Source organism: Pituophis catenifer, unplaced genomic scaffold (assembly GCF_029215685.1).
Source record: "Pituophis catenifer annectens isolate HBS135680 unplaced genomic scaffold, rPitCat1.0.hap2 SCAF_1, whole genome shotgun sequence".
Classification (NCBI taxonomy): Eukaryota; Metazoa; Chordata; class Lepidosauria; order Squamata; family Colubridae; genus Pituophis; species Pituophis catenifer.
In genome coordinates, this window is record NW_027256881.1 from 258198563 (window position 1) to 258217055 (window position 18493).

General features: G+C 35.7%; 1 protein-coding gene across 1 annotated transcript in view; it reads left to right on the plus strand.

Annotated features, from left to right (window-relative positions):
• CSTF3 (cleavage stimulation factor subunit 3) overlaps window positions 1-14895 on the plus strand; it is a 65700-nt gene extending 50805 nt beyond the window's left edge. Inside the window, exons 5-21 of the mRNA XM_070934495.1 lie at window positions 1220-1317; window positions 2443-2509; window positions 2596-2630; window positions 2737-2863; window positions 4450-4527; window positions 4693-4855; window positions 5326-5435; window positions 6476-6592; window positions 6739-6813; window positions 9739-9882; window positions 9970-10072; window positions 11334-11403; window positions 12652-12847; window positions 12960-13113; window positions 13397-13491; window positions 13631-13691; window positions 14174-14895. Of these exons, the coding sequence (XP_070790596.1) occupies window positions 1220-1317; window positions 2443-2509; window positions 2596-2630; window positions 2737-2863; window positions 4450-4527; window positions 4693-4855; window positions 5326-5435; window positions 6476-6592; window positions 6739-6813; window positions 9739-9882; window positions 9970-10072; window positions 11334-11403; window positions 12652-12847; window positions 12960-13113; window positions 13397-13491; window positions 13631-13691; window positions 14174-14376 (1896 nt within the window). The 3' untranslated portion in view covers window positions 14377-14895. The remainder of the gene's footprint in view (window positions 1-1219; window positions 1318-2442; window positions 2510-2595; window positions 2631-2736; window positions 2864-4449; window positions 4528-4692; window positions 4856-5325; window positions 5436-6475; window positions 6593-6738; window positions 6814-9738; window positions 9883-9969; window positions 10073-11333; window positions 11404-12651; window positions 12848-12959; window positions 13114-13396; window positions 13492-13630; window positions 13692-14173) is intronic.
• The last annotated feature ends 3598 nt before the right edge of the window (window positions 14896-18493 follow it).

Genomic DNA, 18493 nt, shown 5'->3' on the forward strand with positions numbered 1-18493 from the left:
ACCTATATAAAGTTAAAATACCATGGGATGTGCATCAAGCTTTACTTGGCAGAGAAATAAAATCAGATAGGCTCTAGCTAGATTGGGTTTATCATGCATTTGATGCCTTTCCGCAAATACCACACATTTCTGTTTTTCCTCACTTTTTTCAATTTAATTGGACAAGTGAAAGTATACATTTAAATATAAGAAGGTATAGCATTGAGAGGCCCTACGTCTCTATTTCATCTAAAATCTTACAGTTTAGAGAGGATTATGAATTAGGCTTGCAAAGATAGAAGAATTTTGAATTGGACCTAGAAGCTGACTGGGAAAAGTGAACCTGATGAAATATTTGTTTTGACCTTCATATTACCCTGCTGAACAAGACAAAAATCTTTATTCTGGTTAATGATCTTTCCATAAAACACATTGCACACATATATATAATACTGATTAGCAAATTAGCAAACAGATCAAACATATGCTACTCACCTTACTTAAATAGATAGGCTCATTTGAAAAAGTCAAAATGAAATGTTTTAAATATAATTGACCAATTTAACCAGGATATTTAATTAGGTTAACAGCTTATGAGTTTTGGCATAAAACAGACAATGTCATGAAACATGGTGGTTTCAATGCTTCTTTCAGTCAAAGTTTGGAATATGAATGGGATGCCTTTGTATCTCTCCTCAAAAACTACTTAAGAGCCTTAAACTATGCCACGGTTGATTTGGGGACAGTACTTTGGTTTAGATACCTTGTTGATGAGGCATACATGGATTACTTAGAAAAATGTCTTCAATAAATATGCAGCTGTGCTCTAAATTAGTATCGAGTTCCTGGCCTTCCTTCAAAGATATCCTTATATTCCACTACAGTCATCTGAGTAACAAAGTCCATATGTTCTGTGAAGTCCCTCTGATGCTTTAAGGTGTATAAAGTGACAGTCAAATTTCCATTTAGAAAATCAGAACCTGTAAGGCTCCAGTACTGGATACTGTCAATCTTTTCTTTCATACTGCTGTAGTTTACAGCTCTATTATTTTAACACTGGTTAAAAATGATCGAGACTGAGTGTAATTCATGAAGCTTTGCCCAAGTTTCTTTAAAAAAACATAGAGGATGATCATTGTATTTTGTTCAAAATTGAGGAAGTTTGTTCAAATTTGCGAAACAAGAATCTACTCTGACCTGCTGATGGACTACTATTTCTTTTTTCTCTCAATATAAATAGCTGTTTCAGCGATGCCTTATGAAAGTCTTACACATTGACTTGTGGAAGTGCTACCTTTCATATGTGCGAGAAACAAAAGGGAAGCTACCCAGTTATAAGTAAGTTGATATGGTTTATTGGCTACTTCTTCTAGGCCTGAGAAGAAGAAATAAGAAGAATTTCTAGGAAGAAATAGATAAATCTGCCAAGGTCAATTCTTCACATGGACATACCATGGCACAAATGGATGACTCAGCACTGTAGGAGGATTGCTTAGACTTAGAGTGTATTGCTATAACACTGCTGACCCGGGACTGGTACTTCCCTCTTCCCCCTCTTTCTCACCTCCTGCTTTTACTTTTTAGTTTATGTAGAAGCAACAATAACCTTGGAACTACCCTATTGCTCAGTGGTGTCTCTGGTATAACGATACCACAAAGTTAATTTTCTTGATTCAGTGGTTTAAAATGTGGCAAATAGTTGTGCATCATTATAGTTAGTCTATGAGCATCTAGCTCACTCCAAACTACTCTGAATTATTTTCAAGCTTCCTGCTCTTTAGAGAATCAAATGTCTAGACAGCCATCAGTTTAAAGCAGTTTGGAATTAACCTGAAAGTTGTTTGAAGTGTAAACATTCTCATTGTTACTTTTAAAATCTTATTTCACCTTACTTTGCAGAACAGGTAATCTGTTGGTGACTGCCTTGTTTAATACTGTTCACAGTTAAATTGATGATGAAAAAAATAGCTTTGTAATCAGTTCTTGCTTTTATGATCTTCCTAGATATGTAAAGCAAAGGAAAGCTTTGAAAAGCTGAGAAAATTCACTTAATAACTGAGTTGTCTGCCTCAATTGTAGTCACTGAACAAGAACTACCACTATTTTCAATTATATGACTGTATAGTAATGTAAACCCAGAGTAAGGTTGCCAATAAACAGCAAAACATCTTAATATTATTAAAACTGCTTTATTTCAGCTCTTTCTAAACCCTATGTTATTTCCCAAAGAAGTTCAAATCTCAATCTACTTTTAAAAAATCTTTTTAAAATGCAACATGTAGGTTCCTTGATCAGGGAATTCTCCCCAAAATGTAGATCCTCTTACACATGTCAAACTGTCCCCTATGAAAAGTTTGGAATAGTATTTTTATGTATGATAACCTGCTTGTTTAAGGTAATAGAACATAATAAATATTTTTTCCATGCAAGTTTAATTGTGTTTTTTCTGTGTATTTTTTGCAGAGAAAAAATGGCTCAAGCATATGATTTTGCTCTAGATAAAATTGGCATGGAAATAATGTCATATCAGGTAGGTTTCTATATATTTTTGGGAAATATTTTTTGTTAAATACTGAACAGTTATGACAAACTAAACTTTGACTGCTTTTTATATAGATCTGGGTGGATTACATCAATTTTTTGAAAGGCGTGTAAGTACAATATTTTTTTCTTTTGTGTTAATTAATGCAATGTTGATATTCATACAGGTTGCAAAGTGTAATTGCTGACATATTACTGTCTCGCCTCACTATTTAGTGAAGCAGTAGGGTCCTACGCAGAAAACCAGAGGATAACAGCTGTCCGCAGGGTTTATCAGCGAGGCTGTGTGAACCCTATGATCAACATTGAACAGCTGTGGCGAGATTATAACAAGTATGAAGAGGTAAATGAAAAGATGCTAGCATTCCAACTTGAGTGACTCTAACACAACTATTTTCTTCCTCTGCAGTGGGAGCTTTTTCTGATAAGGCAAAGTGAATAGACTCTTCTCATACTGTTCAAAATTAAAACCAGTCTTCTGCATTTAAGACCAGCCATTTATATTCCTTTCCCCCTTTGTTGCTTTGTTTATCATTTCAAATCATAAACAGGCTATAGAATTTGAAAGCTAATACATTATTTGGTAAAGCTGAGTTAACTTCAGAAAGAAAGAAAATAATAATTTGTACGAAAGTAAGTCCTATCCCACTGAAATTTCTGGGATCCTCGTTTGGCTATGGATTTTTGTACCTGATCTCAATGATGCAGAATTTACATATGGGAACATTGGTTTGCAGATACAGTTTTGATCCTTTTGGCCACAAGGTATATATTCTGTGATAATCCTAGCTCAAGAATAGCTAATGCATCTTTTGGGGAACAATCTTTTTCATAACATAAACAGATAGATTTTAATTTCTTATAACATTCAATTTAATTGACTTCTAAGGCTTCTTCAAAGTTGATTGAATTTAAGCATTTATTATCTGTCTGCCTTAATCACAATGAATTCAGAATTACTTCTGAAATTAGTTTTCTGAGACCTTATAAGAATTAACTTATAAGAATTCTCAAGCCTTCTCAAGCCTTTATTTTTATTACCTTTATTAAAGTTGAAAAAAGTTGATGGAGTTAATATGAATTGTTTATGTAGCAGTTATAACAATATGAATACCTTACCTTGACAATCAGTGGCTGATTATTCAAAAAACTGAAAACTCTGAAGCTAATTTTTTTCATCTGAAAAAAAAAAGAAACCTCCCTCCCTCCCTTCCTTTTACAAGAAATCTGGCCTAGTCAAAGTTTTTGAAAGTTTTCTTTAATTATGTACATTTCTGGTCATGCTTCTTGGAAGGTTGAGAGTTCAGTCCTAGGTTGGTGGCAGATATTTCTCCCCCAGGGTGCAAAGAAAAAAATATCTGCGGTGAACTCTGTGTGGCGTCAGGATGGGCATCCAGCCAGTAAATGCTCAGCTCCATCCATTCGCCCTGATGCTACTCTGAATTAAGGGATTTGAGCTGGGTGTCAAACTCAATTTCATTGAGAGCCACATCAGGGTTGTGTTCGACCTCAGGGGACCAGGGTGGGTGTGGCCCGGGTGTAGGTGGCCAGCTCAAGCATCACTCATGTCTGGGGGGCCTATGGTGGTCCGAGCGCTCTGCCAGTGAAAATAGGCTTCTGAGTTCTGTTTTTGGCTGCGATGGTCTCCTGCAACCCTCTGCCAGCGATATCAGCTCTGTTTTTGCTGGCAGAGGCATCGCAGGCTGGTCTTTTGCTGTTTCCAGGGTGGCCCCGTGGGCCAGATCTAAGCACCCCACAGGCCGGATCCAACCCCTGGGCCTTGAGTTTGACACCCCTGGATTAGAAGATCGTAAAAAGGGAACTCTGTGTGTGGCATATATAACTTGTTTAATAAAATACATAGGAGGTCTCAGTGAACCTCTGCAAATATAGGTTTTCAGAGTTTAACGGCTTGCTCTCTTTTTCCAGGGAATCAATATCCACTTAGCCAAAAAAATGATTGAAGATCGTAGTAGAGATTATATGAATGCTAGACGTGTTGCTAAGGTACGGATGATGGTGGATTTTTGTTTTCCTTCTTTTGAATACATTGTGGTGAAAAACTGAACTGCAATATATGTCCAATAGAACAACTTTCAAATATTAAAAACAAAACAGATTATTGAATTATTTGTTTTGTTTTAACTATTGTAATATCTACCTATCTTTCAGGAGTATGAAACTGTGATGAAAGGTCTGGACCGTAATGCTCCCTCTGTCCCACCACAAAATACTCCACAAGAAGCACAGCAGGTAGACATGTGGAAAAAATACATTCAGTGGGAAAAGAGTAACCCTCTGCGTACCGAAGACCAAACCCTCATCACGAAGAGAGGTAACTTCGGTCTTGTTGTTGTTGTTGTTTTGCTTTTCAGATACTTTGATAGAGTCTAGATTCTAAATCTAGAGCACTGTATTGTGTGCTAAGTCTTGTCTTACTGCCCAGATCACTTCCATGATGGGACTGCAAGGCATGTGCAAACAGAATCTGATAATTTTGAAATAGAAGAATAAATCTACCTTTGCTTAGATTACAGGATACAAAAATGATTCCTTTGTGTGCTAAATATATGATGTTGCTTGAGTCACCAACAATTTTAAATGTTAAAAAAACCTACTGAAAATACAAAACAACGAGAATGCCCTCAAATTTACAGACTTATTGGGGAACAATAAGATGTGATTTCTCAGTCAAACAATGCAAAATTGGTTACTGAGGAGCTTGAAGAAACATTGTGATTTAAATAAGTAATGATTTGTTTTGCAAAATGCCAAATAAATATTGTCTCTTGTGTCTTCTGCTAGTGATGTTTGCATATGAACAATGCCTCTTAGTATTGGGTCATCATCCTGATATCTGGTACGAAGCAGCACAATATCTTGAACAATCCAGCAAGCTGCTAGCTGAGAAAGGAGTAAGAAAAAATGTTGAAATATCTGCATGTACACTACTGACATAAATAACACATTGTTTTGTGTTATCTATGTGTTTTATTACACATTGTTATTTATTAACACTGTTAATTATAACAGTATACAAACACCAATTTGACTTAATATGTTAATGCAGGTTTAAATAATTGAAAAATGGTATGGAAACAAAAGTAATCAATATTGTGAATTTATTACAATGATTACAATGGCAATTGAAAGTCCCATCACTAAATGATGCAGTCCTAAAAGGTGATGTCACATGATGACATCACTTAGTGCGACTGCAATCTTGGTAGTTCCAGTTGCTATTGTAATCCCAGACCCGTTCAAATTGTTAAGCGAGAAGACGCAGGAATTCCAGGAAAGAGGGCCAGTGGGTACTCTAGTGCTGCAGGGGAGGTCCATTGGGGGGCAGAGGGTTCTACAGGTAAATGCTTCAATGCTTTGGAAGGGGGCTGGGGTGGGCTGCAATCAGATGTTGTGGATCATGGGCAGGTGCATGAATGCCATGGATAATAATTCCAGAGCATAGGTGAACAAAAACGCAGTGGATGTGGGAGTAATTTTCAGCTATCTTCTGGCTTTGCTATTAACTTTGCTTGAAATTATTATCATGTGACTGTGGCTGTCACATGATTGTAATAATGAGCTGACCACTGCACATCTGAATTTTAATCACATGATTGCAGGAGTGTTGCAATGGCCGGAATTTGAAGAACCAGTTGTAAGTGCCCTTTGTTCAGCACCATCATAATTTTGAACAGCTGCTAAACAAGTGGTTGTAACCGAAGGACTACTTGTATGACAAAAATGTTTGCAGCCAGTATATATAAAATGGACTCCAATATCCAATTAGAAACCAAACAAGTTTGTTTGTTTTTGATACGCAATCCAATTAAGTTTACAATGGTAGTATAATTTTTTCAGTGAGCATGGTTTAAATGGTTGAAAATTGTTTTCTGACTATCCTTTTTAATTATTTTGCCTGACAAATTCTTTTCATTATTTCATCTTATTTTAGGATATGAACAATGCTAAACTTTTCAGTGATGAAGCAGCAAATATTTATGAAAGAGCAATCAGCACTTTATTAAAAAAGAATATGCTTCTTTATTTTGCGTATGCAGATTATGAAGAGGTGAATCAAAACATTTCTTTATTCTCTCAAACATTAATGAAATCCTCCTCTATCTTTAGAGATTGTAATCTCCATAAAAATACAGTCAAACTATTATGCTGGTCACTTTGGACTTAAACTAATCAAATATTTTTTAATTTGTGCAGAGTCGTATGAAATATGAGAAAGTACACAGCATATATAACAGACTCTTGGCTATTGAAGACATCGATCCCACTTTGGTATGTTTGATCTCTAGTACTTCAACTTTCAAATAATTGCAGTTTGACCAACTTCGATTCTTTGGCTTAGCTCTCTCAGTGACATTTTTTAAAACCGTTTTTGGTGCTTATTTTGTATCCCCCAATTTATATAAATCATATGTTATTTCAGCTTTTTTGTCATTGTGATTATATTCCTGTGCTTACAATTATGGAAATATGAAAAATATTACACATTGTTTCAACATATGTTTGAATATGGAGAATAGCAAGTGGAATCACTGTTAACAATAATTTCATACGCATTAACAGCATTAGGGTCATCAAGAATGCTAGAATATCCTAGCAAAAAACAAAATAAGTGTCTAGATCTCTTTTATCTTTTATTGATTTTATTATACTCTGTTTGATGTGAACGCCCAGAGTTGTTGAGAGTCGAGTAACATCCAACTTTAATTTGTTATTGTTGTTATTATTGCGGTGATACATATATAGGTATCAAAGCAAGGTGAAGAACCATATTCAAAAATAAGTTCTAGTGTTACAAACTTTTTCAGCTGTTTAAGGATTTGTTTATTTATTTAAACAATTTTTTTCTGGCTGCTCAGCTCATTAAATATGAAGCTGAGCAGCCAAAATAGGATTAAAAAGTAAAGCAAGATAGTCCAAGATAGTCCAACCCCTGATCAAGCAGGAAATCCTGTACCATTTCAGACAAATGGTTGTCCAACCTCTCCTTAAAAACCTCCAGTGTTGGAGCAACCACAATTTTTGGAGTTGTGAGACAACTAATTTTGTCTGGGAGAATGCAACCTTGCCTATAACTAAAGATGGATCTATAGATGTAGGGGCAATGGTGGAGGCATTAAAACCTACAGCCACTCAGTCATGCTTAAATTGAGCTGAAGTTCGTTATTTTTCCATCCAGATCCCCAGTCTACAGATACTTTGAAGGAATCTTGTTTGCATAATTTGATTGACCAAGGATAGAATGGTAAAGCTGTATATCACCAGCATACTAATGATACTTACACCCTTACTAATGGATGGCTTCATTCACTGGTTTCATGTTAAATAGAAGCAGAGAGAGGGTAGAGCTCTAAAGGAACCTGAAAATCAGAAATATAGGGCTACATTTCTCTCCATCAAAACCAACTGACTTGGAGGAACAGAACCACACAGCACTGTGCCCCCCACACCCAATCCCTAAACCAATTCAGAAGGATATCATGATTGATGGTATTGAGGGCTAATGAAAGATCAGGTATGGTCAGGGTGGAGGCACCACCCCTATCTTAATTCTGTTGTAGGTCAAGTACAAGTGCAATTAATGCTGTATCAGTACTATAGCCCAGTCTGAAACGCGACAGAAAAGGGTCCAGATAATCTATTTCCTCCAGGTTCCTCTGGACCTGCAAGCCTACCACCTTCTCAAGGTTGGAGACAGGGTGAAAATCTTCCAGAGCTGTTGGATCCAAGGATAGTTTCTTGAGGATGGGGTAGACCACCACCACTTTAAGGGCGGCAGAACATCTCCTCCCTCAAGGATGACTTCACCTCTGCCTGGATCCAACCACAGGTTGTCTCCCAAGAGGCCTTAACCAGCCAGGAGGGACACGGATGTAAGTTACAGGAGGCCATAGATTCCTTGTCCACATCCTTGAGACCAACTGGCTTAAACTTTTCTCATATAACCTACATGACTGTGCCTCAAGCAATTTCAAAGCATCTGCACAACTAGAATCCAATTCAGAAAGGATTTTAGTGACTTTATCTGCCTCAGGTACCTTTGTAGTTGTCTTGCAGATATTCCTCAGGCCCATCCCTACCTAGGAGAGACTGGGTCACCTTGACCTCTAGATGGCTACCTTCACCTAAAGACACAATAAGGGAAGAAAAATAATCACATTCCTGATTGGATTCATTCTTAGTTTTGTTCCAGAGATATTTTAGATATTTCTGGTACTGTTTTATTTCCAGAGCTTTCTGACCAGGAACATTTTCTGGGATCCACAAGCAGAAAAAGTTTATATAGATACAGCCCAATCTAGAGGTGTTGTTGAACCCTTCATTCAAGGTAGCAACTATGGCTTTATAATGACCATGAAGTTTCAAGCTGCTTCTGACCCCATACCCAGGGGAGGCAGGTGGAGGTCCTTCAATATACGTCTGAGAAACACTATTGCCAATCCATTTATGACACTGAGCAGCTCAGAAAATGAAACTGGTCCAGTAGCAGCAATCCCTCTGGATCACCAGTCCAAATTGATCAATAAGTTCTCTGAGAGCTGTCAGGATCTTTCAAGTGACAATAGCAACTCTGCTGCCCTGTCTTAAAATCATGGCTGGTGCTACACTTGAAACCCAGATGGGCACATTTTTGAGAGGGGAATTCCCCTTCCAACCAGGCTTTAGTAATAGTTACCAGATTTCAGTAAATCATGCCAGTTATCATTATTATTAAACCTGATCAGAATTATGAGATTATAAATTATCTATTATGAAAAGACAGATAGTTGATTTGTTCCACCTCATTTTCCACATCTAAGCAAACTTAAACAATTCATTGGCAAAATTCACAGCCCGAAAAGTTGCTGGCAATTTGGATAGCAGCTGGAGAAGCAGAAAAGCAAAGTGGCTTATAATTCCAACTCTATGCAATATGGTAGTGGGGATTTTTGATCAATGAATTGTATATCAGTTATTTGCTATGTGGGGCTCGGTTTGACCCCCCCAAGGAATTTGAGAAGCTATATGAGTTTAGACAATTACGTTTTTTAGATGGTTGTTACGTTTTGGATGTTTAAGAACTAAAACATGTTAAATATATATGCTACCTTGAATTTCAAAATATAAAGAAGTTTAAATGTGCAACAAAGCCACATTCGTAATAAAGCGTAGATCTCTTTATACTGCACTGCAGCTAAAAGATTATCCATTCCTCAGGTTTATATTCAGTACATGAAATTTGCAAGGCGAGCAGAAGGTATAAAATCAGGCCGAATGATATTTAAGAAAGCACGAGAAGATGCCCGCACCCGCCACCATGTTTATGTTACAGCTGCTCTGATGGAATATTATTGCAGCAAGGTAATTCTTCATAGTGAGTGAAATTATTATATCAGTTTTTTAGATGGTTCATTTTTTACTTGACTAATAACGTTTTTAAATTCACAGGACAAGTCAGTGGCTTTTAAGATTTTTGAGCTAGGCTTGAAGAAATATGGAGACATTCCAGAATATGTTTTGGCATATATTGATTACCTTTCTCATTTGAATGGTAAGTCCCAGGAACTCAGATAAATCATTAAATTGGAGATTATAATTCACTGTATCTTTTTTCCATTAGAATATTAATATTCATTTATTTTATTTCTTATAATCGCCCTAAGTGCAGTGAAAATGTTAGAAAGCTTTTTTGTATAAACAAAATAAATGTTATCCCCAAAACTGAGCACCTAATTTGTAAATATTGGGCAATTGATAATTGTAGAGGCATTCTTGCATAGTTAATTGCTAAAAAACCTGGACTTTTAAAATTTAGTGTTTCTTTGTTTTTCAAAAAGTTTATTTCATCAGGATTTGTACCCAGAAGGGTTATTAGACACAATCTGATTTGAAGAGAATGTAGACAAAGGCTGATGAATTGCATAGCAGACATGTGTATAACAGAGCACTAAAAAAATGAACTGGGAAGACTGAGTTAAATCTCCCCTCATAGTGCAGGGAGTCCTCACTTGCTGACTGACCAATTCAGTGGCTGAAGTTACATCAGCACTGAAAAAGTAGGTGTCAGAAATCCTGGAATTTCCCAGTCCCCCTATGTTCATGTGATCATGATTTGGGTGCCTGGCAACGAGTGCATATTTACAACACTTGCAGCATGCTGTGGTCAATGTGACTGCCATTTGCAGCCTTCCCAGCCAGTTTAACAATGACACTTTTACAAATTTATATATAATAGTAATAGTAATAGTGATGATGATGATGATGTTTGATCCTATGTACCCTGCTGTTGTCAACAATTGTAAATTGAGTTTTAAATTCTTCTGTTAAGATTTGGATTGTTTCAGTGTGATACAGTATCTTTAATTGTAATGAATATGTAATTAAAAGTTAAATTTATATAGCTTCTTTTCAGCCTTAAGCCCCTTTTGGTCAGCTTTTATGTAGGAAATGCAGCCATTAGTATTTTGTTCTGTCCATGTGGAATAGATAGGGATTTTCAAAGAATCAAAGTTATTTTCTTATAATTTCTTTTAATATTTTTTTAAAAGGGTATGGGATGAAGAGATTTTAGATTGAAATGATAGAAAAGGTGATAAATTACTGAAACTATTTCTACTTGTTTTGAATTAAGGGGGAAATCGTTGTCTTATATTTTTTCCTTTTTTTTCTTTTACAGATTTTTTCTTCCCTTTTTTTCTTAGTTTGATTCAGTATTTTAACCTTATTTTTTAAACTTAAAAATTTGCCTTTTTAAAAAATCAGACAAATATTTACATGTTTTCATCTTTGCTTTTAAACTCTGTTTTAAATAGAGGATAATAATACAAGAGTCCTGTTTGAACGTGTGTTGACCTCGGGGAGCCTTCCACCAGAGAAATCTGGGTAAGCCTTACCAAAGCTTCTTCCTACAAGTGATCTCTTTTGTTTTACTTGTAAATAAAGAGACAGCTATTAAGAGAAACAAAGAATGTAGCACATTCTGTTGGCATTCATTTTATGGATGCCCCCAAATGCTTTGATGGTGTTCTGATCTGACCTGGCATGCTTTGGCACTTTGACCCGCATGCATCAGAAATGAGTTTACTGTAATCCACTCACAGTCACTTACAGTGTGATCAGCAGCATATAAATCTAATTAATACATATATACATGAATGAATAGTTCCACCTTCCTGCCTGCTTTGTACCTACATGCTTCCCCATCTCATCTATGTTTATGCTTTGAAAACTATAGTAATGAGTTTAGTGTGAAAATCACTTGTACAGTGACATGGGTGGTGTATAAATTTGATTAATACAAACATACATAAATGAATGATCATACCTCCTTCTTGGCTTTCACCGTACATTCTTCCTCAACTCATCTGTGTTTACTCACTGAAAACTATTCCCTTTAACAAATGATTTCCACTTGGACCCTATTTTTTTGGAACAAAAGTGCTGGGGAATTATGTACATTTATGGATTACGTTTGTCTAAATTTAATAAGTAACTATTTTGTCTGCCATTTTGCTCCTAAATATAGTGAATTGACAATCTATGCATGCAGCTCATTTTGTTTCCATTTTATTTGTAAGAGCTCTTCCACCATGGCTCCCTCTTTATACATAAACTGACTGGTTGCCATTCGCCAGAATCAATATTAAGTATAGAATCATTTCTTTTGACTGTCCCTCCTTACTAGAGCAGTTTATAGAATAGACTCAGTTGTCAGTTTTTCTAGATCTAAAATAAACATTTTCTAGAAAAAGGAGGCAGCTAAAATTAACCTATGGGCAATTGCTGTGCCTTTTGGTTATAAGAAAAAAAAAAAGACTGGTATTTGTTTACAATAAATTTAACATTAGACTAGAATAGTTTCTCATGCAAAGACAGAGCTGATTAGTAGCAAGCCACCAACACATAAAATATTTTTTAGTAAACATGTAGCAGTGAGTCTTGCAATAAATTGGATTTGAAACCTGCTGAACAGTTGAGCAGTTGCAAAAGACATTGGTACTATTTTAGACAATGTAGTTAGAATATGCTTAAATAAGCATGCTTTCTATATTTTGATTTTTCTGTCTCTTGTTGGGCATATGAATTAATTGCTATTGGGTTATTTGCTTTCTTCGGTATTTTCTTATACAGAGAAATATGGGCTCGATTTTTAGCTTTTGAAAGCAATATTGGTGACTTGGCTAGCATATTAAAAGTTGAGAAACGAAGGTTTACAGCTTTCAAGGAAGAATATGAGGGCAAAGAAACAGCTTTGCTGGTAGACAGGTATAAATTCATGGATCTGTACCCTTGTTCTGCCAGTGAACTCAAAGCTCTTGGTTATAAGGTAAGTTAACAGAGAATCTTACATTATGTCCATTGCACACTTTCATCATTTAAAGATTTTTTAATTAAGTCACATGGATTCATTAACACTTTTCTTTTAATACAATTTCCAGGATGTCTCTCGTGCAAAGCTATCAACCATAATTCCAGATCCTGTAGTGGCACCTTCAATAGTGCCTGTGCTAAAAGATGAAGCAGACAGAAAGCCAGAATATCCAAAACCAGATACCCAGCAAATGATTCCATTTCAACCAAGACATTTAGCACGTAAGAGGATTACTAAATTTTATCAAGATAAAAAGGGAAATTCTCTGCTACATTGTGACTGAAACTGTTATTTTTAAAATGCTTTTCTAATTCACCCTTACGCATGTATTCTGTAGTGCATGAAGTTTGAGTTAAGTCATTTGATCTCAGATTTTTATTCATTGCATATGACGCCTTGTAAGATTCATCTCCAAAATAAACAAAACTCCAATCAAGCCTTTTTACTTTTGCTATAAAACCATTAAGAGTTATTTTTGTTTATTTATTATTGTTGTTATTTCAGCTCCAGGTTTACATCCAGTTCCTGGTGGTGTCTTTCCTGTTCCACCTGCTGCTGTAGTTCTAATGAAACTTCTCCCACCTCCTGTGTGTTTTCAGGTTAGTTGTAATATAATGAAATCTTCTGAAGACTTTGGTAGTTTACTGCCTCATTTCATTAATATTATATTTATTGAACTATAATGCTTTTATGTCAATATTTCTATTAAATGGCTAATCTTTTTGTGTGCGTATGCAGGGTCCATTTGTGCAAGTGGATGAACTCATGGAGATTGTCAGAAGATGCAAACTTCCAGACAGTAAGTTGTTTTTCCTCTGGCCCCCATTTTGGAAGTGCCTGGCGGTAGTACATGATCACCTGTGTTGTCCCTGTTCCAATCAGATTATTTGTTCCCCACTCAGCTCCCAGATAACTACTTTCCTAGCCAATGGGTTCAGGGCTGGTGATATAATGGAACTTTGCTAGATTGACCTGGACCGTTCTTAGAGAACCTGGATAGATCTGTGTTTGGGAAACGGGAAACTATAGAGTTGGTTATGGTGATCCCCAGTAAGGTGATTTCACTGGGTCAGAGGCTGGCTGGATTAAAGGTGTTATATAAACAGGGTCATCCTTAACTTTAGGGAATGGCCATTTGAGCAAAAATATTAGAGAGTATTCTATCCCTTTCTCGTAATTACTGATGTACTTTATGTCTCTAAATATAAATCATGTGTATGTTCACAACTATTGAGCAAACCTTTTTACACAAAATGAACTCTTTTCTTCCCTCTTCCGAAGCTGTGGATGAAGCTGTACGGATTATTACAGGAGGCTTGCCTGACCTTACAATGGAAGGGAATGGACCTTTGGAAAATAATGCCCTTCTCAATAAATCTGTCAAAAGACCAAACGAAGATTCAGATGACGACGAGGAAAAGGGATCAGTGGTTCCTCCAATTCATGACATTTACAGAGCACGACAACAGAAACGAATCCGATGAGGCAGGTCGTAAATTCAGTCGTGAAAATCTAAAGGACTTGTAATATGCTGTCTTTCAACAAATCAAATGTTTAAAAAGAATTGAAAGTTTCTAACATGCATCTTGCAACTAAGGTTGTTTTGTTACTGTGGTGCCTCTTTTTTACCAGCTGTTTTTTCATCAGAAAAGGAAAAGGGCAGATGACCGAGCAAATCTTGAGTTCTGGCAGCAACTACACATTGGGACACAGACCATGCAAAATGTGTTTGTCATGTGTTTCATTGGTCTTCAGATGTATCCTCACACACCACTTGAATTCTTGTGGGGATTTTGACAGTTTTATTTTTAAAAACTGGAAAGCTTATAATGGGGAAATATTTTAAATTCACATTTCTGAAAAACAAACCGTTCTCACTTTGCTCATGTAGTGTCTGTCCTGCCTTATTCTTCATTTTAATTTATGGCAGAATGACTGGAAGCTGTTTTGTAGTTTAAAATAGAAAAACAAATGTTCCTTTCAAATAAAGGATCTCCTTAAAATTACGTCTCATGATTTTTTTTCTAGCTGACACAAAAATTGTATCTCAAAACCATTAATCATCTTAAATACTGAAATGAAATTTGGTTCCGCTGGTGTTTACTTTTCCTTGGATAAGTGTATATTTAAGTTTGTCTTTAGCATTATTTTCCTTAGACTTGATGTGTGACAAAGTGATATGAAATAAGCTTTGAAGACAAATGAAATTTGTAATTCAAAGATACAATTAATAATTGTATCACAGTATTAAAAAAAATAGATAATTGTCCAGGGCATGAAAATTAATTCACAAAAGTATCTAGAAGAGGTCTGCTCATAATTCAAATAATATAATTTATAGAAATAAAATTATTTCATAGAAATATAGAAATAGAAAATGGTTTGAGATCCTTTTGAACTGAAGAGTTCCCATTTTCATTGACACTTAAATTAATGCTAGTCAGAAAATTCTCCAGGCATACAATAGTAGTCATTGATAATTTAGGGAAGATACAACTTTTCTGTCAGTCAAAAGTTTAACATTAGTTTTGTTTTTGTTATATAAATAATAACTGGATGCAGAAAATATTTCTGGCATTTATCAAATTACAAAATAAAATGCTAAGTACTGTGATAGTTATCTTTTTTCCAGCATACAAGCTAGCTTCAAGATAAGGGACAAGATTTTAATTTGCCACTTGCCTATTACCTTTAATTGTATGGAAGGTATGAAATCACTTAGTGTTTCTATAGTCAAAACAACGAATTATAGAATTTATCTTTCTGACCTACTATTTTGCCCTTTCTCGGTACTTTTAAATCACTCCAGAGAAAGTTTACATTTCAAGTGGAAGTCTGCAAAATGCAAATCTGATTACAAATTTCATATAAAAAGTGCCTCACTCTTTATTCTGTGTACTATGATAATTTTAATATAGAGGTAGTACTGTGGTCCTTGAAAATAGATAACATTCTCTAACCCGTGCATTGTTGGGATTTTGACAGGAATACGACTTAGTAACTTAGCATCAGATTCTACTTCATCTGCTCCATGCAAGAAACACAAACTTTGGTGTCTCTGGAGAGATGCTGAAAGAATCTGAGCTTTGGGCTTTCCTATATTATTTGCATCAACAAAATCAGAAGAAAGGAACTGGTTTAGATGGTCTGAGAGAGCATACGTAGAAGTATTTTTTAAGTCTATTAAGTAATAGACTTCAGGCTTCCAGGAATCTTAGAGTTATTGCACCAAAGTTCCATTCAATCACCAGGCACAAAGTTCACCCTTAAAAATGAATGGTTTTGCCAAACCTGAATTGAATTTCAGTTCTTCAGGACTCTTGGTCATTCCTCTTCCTCTTTGTCACTTCTTTACAATGTGGGAGTCGTTTTAGAAAACCTTGAGTTTCCTAAATAGTTGCCTACTTTAATACAGCATTTCTCTTTTAAAGCTTAGTGTGGGGATAAAAGTTCCAAAAGAAACAATGAAGCAAAACCCAAACCTAAAGCAAGCATTTGTGAAATAAACAAATGTTTGACAATGGTGAAAATAGAACAGCAAAAATGAGATAAATTATTGGAAACTACATACAAGCATCAAAATTATTAATTTATTACAGACAATTACCATCTCATTAAAGATGCACATACAGCATAGATGACAGCAACACTGAGGAAAAACATCAAGCTTGGAATATTAATAATTCAAAAATACCCATAAACACATACATAGACAATTCTGATAAAATACTAAATTTCCACCAATAAGGGTTTTTTTCAATTGCTTTCTGTCTTAAAGCAATAAAATTGGTGGATGGGTAAATTTAAATATCAGATAATAGTTAAAAATCTGAAGACTAACTGATTTTAATGAAAAAGTTTAAAGTAAGGGCTAATTTTCCAGAATTGATGAGACTGAACGATTAAATTTGGCTTTACCATTTCTGGCCATTCTTTTAATGTTAGAAATACTAGTTTTAGACTGCTTGTTTACATAAAACAAAAACATTTGGACTCCTATTTTTGCTTATTAAAATTCTAAATTTCAAAAAGAAAGTATTTATGGGAGCATTCTTTAAATAAAAAGCAAATCCTTCATAAAGTGTTCAATGATATACTGAAATTGTTGTTGGATTGAAGTAATAATAAATAAAAATGCCAAATCCATTCTAAAACATCTGGCTAATTGTGCAACCAGACATAATAATAATAAAATTTTTATGCCACCCAACTCCCACCATCTCTGTGCAACTCACAACAATCAACAAAGAAATTGCCAAAAAAAATCAATAAAACAATCTAATAAAAAACAATTGGTTTGATTATACTGCATCAGACCAATTATTGTTTCATTTAGAATATGATCAAATATTTTGTTTTTAAGAATTCTAATCACTAAAAGGATTATTTAAGTGAAAAAACAGATCTTTTGCTCTTTGGCAACAAAGCTCAGTCATATTTAACAGACAGCCACTAAACATTTGGACTCCATATTGCATCCATCTTTCCAACTAAAGCTGCTCTGCTTTATTCTGTTTTTGAATATAACTTTCTTTCTAACACATAACACTTTTTAGTTCAGCTACCTTAATTAATATAATAAATAAATAGAATGTATTTTATTAAACTTCAACACTGGAAAGCAATCCACCAGTAATTCTGCTTCAGAAACCCAGTTATTTTGTCAAAAACCCAGATTGTTTCATGTTTATGAATTCTTGAAATTAGTTTTTAAGGCAGCCAAGCAAATTTCAATAATTGTATAAGAGATTAACTATTTTAACAATCTCTAACATATGAATCATATAAACATAAACCTTTATGTTTATGTAACATATAAATCATATAAATGTTTTGCATCCAACTGAGCAAGAGATATGCATACATAGAAGCATATCTTTTTCCCCCTCTGGATTGAGCAGTGTCAGACCTGAGCATGTGAAATTCTGTGCTGCGGGCCTAACAGAAAAGGTGAGACAGAATTCATTTCTGCCAGCTACCATCTAGATCCGTGATGGCGAACCTATGACACGGGTGCCACAGATGGCACGCGGAGCCATATTGATGGGCATGCGAGTGTTGCCCTAGCTCAGCTCCAGCGCGCATGCGCGCACCGGCCAACTGATTTTCAGGCTTTCCGGTCCCACCAGAAGTCGGGAAACTGGCTGTTTCCGGCCTCCGCAAGGCCTCCGGGGGGATGAGGAAAGCTGTTTTTGCCCTCCCCAGGCTCCTAGAAAGCCTCTGGAGTCTGGGGAGGGGGGAAAAATGGGCCTACCAGGCCCACCGTGCCATAAGCAGGGTGAAGGGGAGATCACGTGCGCATGCGTGGGAGGGTGGGTGCATTGAATTATGGATGTGGGCACATGCACTCGCAACCCTCCACGCTCCCCCCCCGCTTTTGGCATGCGACAGCAAAAAGGTTAGCCATCACTGATCTAGATAGATGAGCACACTAATGCCAATATTTGCAACTAAAATAGCAATTGAATTGGAAATTTCATATTTTCACTAGTAAGGAGGATACAAGCTAGGACTTTAATCTGTCTTTTCTTCTAATCCCAAACATTTATGTAAATGATATTAACATTCAGTGGATTTATCTTACTCAACTGCTTCAGCTTA